Source organism: Saccostrea cucullata, unplaced genomic scaffold, assembly GCF_032062105.1.
Source record: "Saccostrea cucullata isolate Sc308-1 unplaced genomic scaffold, CSIRO_AGI_Scuc_v1 ctg2580, whole genome shotgun sequence".
Lineage (NCBI taxonomy): Eukaryota > Metazoa > Mollusca > Bivalvia > Ostreida > Ostreidae > Saccostrea > Saccostrea cuccullata.
In genome coordinates, this window is record NW_026935600.1 from 52,062 (window position 1) to 61,120 (window position 9,059).

Here is a 9,059-nt window from a genome sequence, read left to right on the forward strand (position 1 = left end):
TTATCAAAGATTTTTGTGAGACAGTCAACACATTGTTATTAAGTGCATTTAACACCTTTTTATTCAATTATTTACAGTCTACTTCTTTACTATAAGTTTATTATAGACACAAAAAAATTTTTAAGAGTAAATAAATAAAACACTTAATTTAATGTAAACGTTTTTAAGAGCAAATAAATAAATAAGCACATTATAATTAAATTTAAATGTATGTTTTACCGTTTTTATAATTTGATGTCAAAAGTATAACAACTGCTCTCACTTTTCAACATTTTGGGTGTTTCACAAGTACTTTTAAGATTTGTTCCTTTAGTTATTTTCTTCTTTTTCGTAAATATCTTTTTGTACATTAGAATCGTTCTCTTATTGAAAACAAAACCCAAGAATATGAAGACGCCTTGTGATGTGTTTATGACGGAAATAATGTACGTGAAATAACTTGGCGGTAAAAGACCATCTAAAATCTGCAAAAGCCAGATAACCCCTGTTATAGGAAATAAGCGAACACATATTAAAAAATCATTCCGTTCGGGTTGATTGTTGGAAACTGTGGGAGAAAGTTTAATTGTACGTATTGTCTGTAAGAAGAAAAAGACATTACTGATGCAGAGAAAACCAGTCGGAATTAGAAAAGTAAAAATCAAGGCCATCTTTCCATCTATAAAACAATCTTGCTTTCCATAACCAACATTCCCCTGAACTGAAAACATGGTAACAAAATACCCTAAAACAATACAAAGTGGCAAGAGAAAGATATAAATGCAATACTTTATCAACAGGAACTTTTCATTGTATATTTGCAGAGGTATTCTGTCGTGGAAAACCCTATACATATGAAAACAACAGATGTTCATGTTTGTAAAAGACGAGAGCCAGAAGTAATGAAGGAGAATACCAACAGCAATACATTTCCTGTTATTTCTGTTTCCTCCGTAACTCACCAGAGATACGATATTAATGACAAAGATGGTAGAAACGAGGACCATTATTGTTTTCCCTGCAAGGGATCTTAGCTCCCCGAAGAAGCAGTACGTGAGAAAAGTGATCAACAGACAAACACACGATAATATGGAAAATGCAACAGAAAGTGTAAGTAAAATTCTTCTAGAACTGTTTCCAGTATTGATATTGGACGGCAAGGCATCAACACAAACTCTGATCGCCCCATTCTTCGATATATCGGCAATTACAGCAGGTAAAGAAATATCGTAACTCTTCAAAAACACCACATTTTGAATGCTATCAAATTCATACTCCTCTAATTTGAATTCCACCTGTTTGCACATCAATACGTTTGTGATATAAACTGCACGATATCGTAATATACATTGTATGATTCCATGAGGAACCATTAGCCGAATGTGAAGATGGATATTTTTCTGGGTCTAGTTCCGTTCTGTTGATGTTGTTGTTCCCTAAAGAAAAATATTTGTTCTTGAAATCCAACAAAATAAAGGTATCATTGCAGTTACACTCCAAATTAGTTTAGTAAATCGTATTAGCCATCTTTCCGTTTTCAATCGATGAACAGATTCATTGATGAATATCGTAGAGTGAATCCAGCCACGGAATCTTCCGTAGTCCTCCTGTACATATTCGAAACGGAAAATGTTAAATAACAAATGTTGTGTTAGCTTAACGGTTTTCTTAATGTTGATTGGTATCAAATCTGTGATTATATCTTGAATTTTTTCCTCTGATATCTCGTATTTAGAAAATCCCTTGAAAATTATATCCAAATTATATCGAAGATTTTTGGTAATTGAAAAAAGCGGGGTGCAAATTTCTCCACGAATTAAATACTTTCCCGGAAAGCATGTTATATTCCTACAGATTCCCTGAAAAAATAATAAAGGTGTTATAAGTTCAATTATTCATATTATTAAGACACTGGGTATTTCAAATTGCTTTTCAAGTCGCTATCCATCCTAAATATTTTTATATTATATAATATTATAAATCTTCGAAGAAAAATTCGATCATGAAATACCGGTAACTTACAAGGTAAGAGTCGTAAATTTGGTCATTTGAACACCGATGACCAAGCATCGCATCAAAATCCAACTCTTCATAATAACCACTGACGGAAAACAAACTCCGAAGCAAAGGGTACCAAACAAGGGAATTTGATACCAAATTATCTTCCTCCTCTCCTCTTCCCCCACCTAAATCCCTTTCCTTTGAGATGCCGATGCCATTGCATAATGTACAATAGATATTCTTGTAAGGAGCATAGAAATACATCTTTGGGAAAAAATCGCAATCATCAACTAAATCAGTTGCTTTATCAAAAGTTATCTCCATAGCTCTATTTGGGTTGCACATAGCACAGTAAACGTTTGTATCCCCTCCGAACTCATTATACGCTTTCCATTCGTGATTTCGTGTATATGGAAGTTCCTCGCACGCCCACCTTACATCTGGGTCTGTCACTGACCAGTGTCCCGTTTTGTTGCATTTCTCGATTGTATCTACCTTGGGTCCGACACATTTTTGACTGTTTGTTGGCGGATAAAATGTCATATTACAATCACCTTCACGCAAAGATTTGATAAAACTGCTATAATGCAAGAAGTTTGTGTGTTCAATATATGAAAAACAATGTGACTTCATTGTCCAGGGTTTGTAGAGTTTTTCTCTTCGATTTACATTACACAGTAAACAATACATATTTAAATACGGAATGCCTGTAGACACATCCGTGACTGGGTGAATAGAAAATGCATCTCCCGGTGGTTTCCTACACCCTTGACCTATAAATTCGGGATAACGATCTATACCATAACACCCATTTGTCACTAAACTTTCGTTAATTTTTCTATTTGGATCAGATTTCGAAAATATTCTTTCTTTTAAGCAAGTTGTAGGATACATCAGAAACAGATCTTTACAACAATACGTGGCTCCAAGGCGGAAAATGCAAGATGCGTCACATGAGCAGTAAGAGCCGAAATTGAACTGTGTTGGAATTTTGTATTCTCCACACGTGCCAGATACAAAGTCCATTGAATACAACTTATGCACAAGGTTTGTTAAATCACTGTAATTGTGTTTCATCAAAACTAGATCACGTGACTGATTTATCATTTTGATTTCTCCGTACTGTTCAAAAACTTTTTGTTCAATTAAAAGAAAATATTCCTCTGAAAATTTCTGTACATCAACATGAAAGTAAACTAGTGCTAATTGTAACGGGAACCGTTACAGATGTTCCCCAAACGCTCCCCAACTCCTTTTTGGTGCCATATTCCCTGTAAGCTTCATTAAATAAGACAAACTCTGTGCATTTTTGACTTAAACAATGTTTTCCCAGAAGGATACCGATTATATTCAAATTTTAGCATTGCACTCGTGCGCATGTGAATGCATGTGCGTTATGATCATATCATCTTGTCTACACTATCTATATATTTTAATATACAATATATTGAAGCATTCAGTCCAAAAGTATGAAAAATCACTCTTTCAAGTGTATTTTTCATTTCACTCGTTCCAAATGCACGCACGTGCATGCACGTGCATGATGACCATACCTTCTTGTAGGAGTCCCTTATATCTATCTATTCTAAATCCCATCCTGTTTGGTTGAAATACAAGGGAGTTATAGCCATTTCAAGTTTAAGCCAATCAGATTGCAGCACACGTGCATGCGCGTGACTTCATGATTTTTTTTCTATATCATATTGTAGGATCTCCTAGTGCATGACTATGTTTTAAATTTCAAAGCATTTCGTCAAAAAAACAAAGGAAATATAGCCATTTAAAGTTTCAGCCAATCAGATTGCAGCACGCGGGCATGTGCATGAAAATTCTTATATATCATGCTGTAGATCTTCATAATGTAGTTCTATGTTCAAAATTTCAAAGGATTATGACAAGAAACAAGAGAGTTATTGAGACTTTAGTTTCAGCCAATCAGAGCGAAGCGCACGTGCATGCGCGTGAGATCTTACTTTTTTGACCATGTCATTTTGTCTATGCTTCTAATATATACTTATAATATGAGTTTCAAAGCATTTCATCAATAATTTATATATAATGCTGTAGATCTTCATAATGTAGTTCTATGTTCAAAATTTCAAAGGATTATGACAAGAAACAAGAGAGATATTGAGACTTTAGTTTCAGCCAATCAGAGCGAAGCGCACGTGCATGCGCGTGAGATCTTACTTTTTTGACCATGTCATTTTGTCTATGCTTCTAATATATACTTATAATATGAGTTTCAAAGCATTTCATCAATAATTTAAATAGTTACGTCTGTATCATTTATATTGGACATTTCTCGTGTTGCACGTGCGAGCTCTTGCAAGCACATGTGCATGCACATGCTTTCATGATAAATCTTCTATTACAGGCTGTAGACCTCCCTAATGTATGACTTTGTTCAAAATTTCAAAGGATTTTATCAAAAAACAAAACAGATATTGAAACTTTAGTTTCAGCCAATCAGAGCGAAGCGCACGTGCATGCGCGTGCGATCTTGCTATTTTGACCATGTCATCTTGTGCACACTACTAATATATTCTTACATTATAAGTTTCAAAACATTTCATCACAAAATAGAAAAGTTACGGTTATATCCATTATATATTGGTCATTTTAAGTTTTGCACGTGCGCGCTCTTGCAAGCACGTGCGCGCAAAATGACCTTGATTCCGCAAATCTACATAACGTGCCTACTTACCCTAAAAAGGTTTCACCTAAGTCGGATGTGTAGTTTACAAGAACACTCGCGTACAAAATTTTCCCAGGAAGAAAAATAATAATAATAAGAACTAGAACGATACTCGTTGCGAGCAACGAGAGGTCTTCCGTCCGATTCTGAAATAAAAAACGAAAAATCTAGCAGAAAAAGTGATAAAAAAAAAAATCGGACATTCGGGGGAGCGAACCCGGGTCGCCCGTGTGACAATCCAACGCGCTAACCATTCGGCCATTGAAAACACCGCTTCAAATGTTTAATTGCGAATATCTCGAGATCGTCTTTTTCGATTCTAAAAGAAATTACATATTACGCATTTGCAAATAAGTCTCTATTTAAATTAAAAACATCAAAGAAAAATATCAAAAAACAAAAAAATTGAAAATTTGCATTTTTTAAATATGCTTCCGGTAAAAACCGGAAGTGCTGACGACGCACGAAAAGGCGATTCTGCAAACCACAAAGTCATGATCTATCATCTCCAATAAGTCTCCAGTTCATATACTCAACCATTTTCCATAAAAGTGCGCGACAAAATTGCATTTTAAAATCAGGAAATTGGCCATAACTTGGCACCAAAGGCGAATTTTCAAATTTCCGCCTAGATATATCAAGTTCCTATTGATGCGCATATTTCCTGAAAATTTCATTGAAATCCACTGGATAGTTGCTGAGAAATCGCGTGCACAAAATTTAGGGAAAAAATAAGAATAATAACTAGAGCAAAGCTCGTTGCAAAGCAACGAGTAGGTCTTCCGTCCGGTTTTGACTGGAAGTGCCGGAAGTTACGGAACAAAAGAAAGCAATGAGCTTAGTAGTCTCCAGTGACTTTATAATTTCAATTTTGCATCAAAACCTTCAAAATAAGCCATTTTTTGCTACTTCCGGTTTGACCGGAAGTGACGACGACGGACGGAAAAATTACTTTTTATCCTCCCAGAGACATATGTAACCCAAAAACTTGTCAAGGACGGCAAAAAAACGCGTTTTCCGACTACTTCCGGTTTGGCAGGAAGTGACGACGCCGGACGCATTTTGACGACTCCAATAGATTAAGCTTGACATTTTGAACAACTTTGCTTCTTTGACGTATTACAAATTCCAAACACTTTTTGAGATATAAAGGAAAAACGTTCGGCCCCTGTCGGCCCCTAATTTAAGGGGCCAGCCCTTTCTTCAAGGTATCATTTGAAAGATCTTCGAATTCTATACTTTTTTTATTCTACATGTTTTAACAAAATATTTCTAGGTAAAAAGTTATCGTAGAAAAGGTGTTAAAAATTTTGAAATTCTTGATAGGTCTATTTTCGGGCCATAGCGAACATCGGCGCTTCGTACTTCCGGTGGTTGTGATATACGAAATTCACTTCTCCAAAGGTTGCTCTAGCATCACTGAAAATTTCATGCTTCTGTGTTGAGTAGTTTTTCAGAAAACTGCCGGACAAAGTGACCCTCTGAAAATCACTAAAACGCGGAAATCTCAAAACCGGAAGTGACGTCATCAAAACAAAAAAATATATATCTAGTTTTTTTCATGCTCTATCAGTCCTGAAAGTTTCATGAAAATCGAGCGAGCCGTTTTCGAGAACTCGCGTGCACAAAATCGGTAAGAAAAAAAACAATAATAATAATAACTAGAGCCGAGCTCGTTGCAAAGCAACGAGTAGGTCTTCCGTCCTGTTTGACCGGAAGTAACTTTCATTTTAAAAAAATAGAGTAATGAAGTCCCAAAATCGTTTAATCCTCCAAATCTATATTAATTATTGCAAAATTAAGCCATTTTTGGCAACTTCCGGTTTGACCGGAAGTGACGTCGACGGACGGAAAATAAAGATTTAAGCTTCCAGTGACATATGATATTGAAAAACCTGTCAAGAACAGCAAAAATATGCAATTTTTGAGTACTTCCGGTTTGACCGGAAGTGACGTTACCGGACGTATTTTGACGACGCCATTAGATAAACCTTGATATTTTGAACAACTTTGCTTCTTTGATGTATTACAAATTCTCAATACTTTTTGAGATATAAAAGAAAAACTTTCAGCCCCTTTTGGCCCTTTATTGTAGGGGCCAGCCCCTTATCTTTGATATCTTTCGAAAGACCGTGACATTCTTCACAACTTTTCTTTTATATGTCTTAACAAAATATTAATGTGTAAAAAGATATTGCCAAAAATGTGTGAAAAATTTCTAAATTCCCGATAGGACTTTTTTCGAGCCATAGCGAGCGCCGACGTGCGGCACTTCCGGAGAATAAGAAAGGTGTGTGTCACATCAGCACATGTTGCTCTATTACCGCTGAAAATCTTACGTTTCTATCTAGAAGCACTTGTGAGAAAAATGCTGGACAATGTGACCCTCTGAAAATCACTAAATCGCGGATATCTCGAAACCGGAAGTGACGTCATAAAAATAAAAAATTATATATCAGGTTTGATGGATGTTCCATCAGTCCTGAAAGTTTCATGAAAATCGATCGAGCCGTTTCGGAGAAATCGCGTGCACAAAATCGGTAAGAAAAAAAAACAATAATAAAAATAACTAGAGCAAAGCTCGTTGCAAAGCAACGAGTAGGTCTTCCGTCCTGTTTGACCGGAAGTAGCTTTCATTTTTAACAACAATGAGAAATAACGCCTAAAGTGGTTTCAATCCTCTAAAGCTATGTTAATTAATGCAAAAATAAGCAATTTTTGTTACTTCCGGTTTGACCGGAAGTGACGACGACGGACGGAAAATTAAGTTTTAGGCCTCCAGTGAAATATGTTACCCAAAAACTTTTCAAGAATGGCAAAAATACGCGTTTTCCGACTACTTCCGGTTTGGCCGGAAGTGACGTCGCTGGACGTATTTTGACGACTCCTGTAGATTCAGCTTGACATTTTGAACAACTTTGCTTCTTTGACGTATTAAAAATTCTCAATACTTTTTGAGATATAAAAGAAAAATGTTTGGCCCCTCTCGGCCCTTAATTTTAGGGGCCAGCCCTTTTTTCGAGATTTCGTTTGAAAGATCAAGTAATTCTACACTTTTTTTGTTCTATATGTTTTAAAAAAATATTAGTATGTGAAAAGATATCGAAGAAAAAGTGTTTAAAATTTTAAAATTCTCGGCGTGCCCTTTTTCGGACCATAGTGAGCGTCGGCGTGCAGCACTTCCGGTGAAAATGAAATACGTATGTCACATCTACATATATTGCTCTATCATTGCTGAAAAACTCAAGTTTCTATCCTAAGCCGTTTTTGAGAAAACTCGCGGACAAAGTGACCCTCTGAAAATCACTAAATCGCAAAAATCTCAAAACCGGAAGTGACGTCATCAAAACAAAAAATTATATATCAGGTTTGTTTGATGTTCTATCAGCCCTGAAAGTTTCATGAAAATCCATTGAGCCGTTTCCGAGAACTCGCGTGCACAAAATCGGTAAGAAAAAAAAAACAATAATAATAATAACTAGAGCAAAGCTCGTTGCAAAGCAACGAGTAGGTCTTCCGTCCTGTTTTGACCGGAAGTGACGTCAACAAAAGAAAGCAATGAGCTAAGTTGTCTCCATTGACTTTAGAATTTCAATTTTGCCTCAAAACCTTAAAAAATAAGCTATTTTTGGCCACTTCCGGTTCGACCGGAAGTGTTGTCGACGGACAGATAAATCAAGTTTTTATGCTTCCAGTGACATGTGTTACCCAAAAATATGTCAAGAACGGCAAAAATATGCATTTCATACTACTTCTGGTTTGACCGGAAGTGACGTCGCCGGATGTATTTTGACGACCCAGAGAGATTAAGCTTAGCATTTTGAACAACTTTGCTTCTTTGACGTATTACAAATTCTCAATACTTTTTGAGATATAAAGGAAAAACTTTTGGCCCCTCTCGGCCCTTAATTATAGGGGCCAGCCCTTTTTTCGAGATATCATTTGAAAGAGCAAGTAATTCTACACTTCTTTTGTTATATATGTCTTAACGAAATATTTGTATGTGAAAAGATATCGAAGAAAAAGTGTTAGAAATTTTAAAATTCTCGACATGCCCTTTTTCGGACCATAGCGAGAGTCGGCATGCAGCACTTCCGGTGAAAATCAAATACGTATGTCACATCTACATATATTGCTCTATCACTGCTGAAAAACTCAAGTTTCTATCTTAAGCCGTTTTTGAGAAAACTCGCGGACAAAGTGACCCTCTGAAAATCACTAAATCGCGAAAATCTCAAAACCGGAAGTGACGTCATCAAAACAAAAAATTATATATCAGGTTTGTTTTATGTTCTATCAGTCCTGAAAGTTTCATGAAAATCGAGCGAGCCGTTTCCGAGAACTCGCGTGCACAAAATCGGTAAGAAAAAAAAACAATAAT

General features: G+C 36.0%; 1 protein-coding gene across 1 annotated transcript; it reads right to left on the reverse strand.

The window, feature by feature from the left end:
* Nucleotides 1-224: 224 nt before the first annotated feature.
* On the reverse strand, nucleotides 225-1,286 carry LOC134243368 (adhesion G-protein coupled receptor G2-like). The gene has a single exon (XM_062725625.1). It carries the CDS (start codon nucleotides 1,284-1,286, stop codon nucleotides 225-227), a length of 1,062 nt encoding a protein of 353 aa, XP_062581609.1.
* Between the last annotated feature and the right edge of the window lie 7,773 nt (nucleotides 1,287-9,059).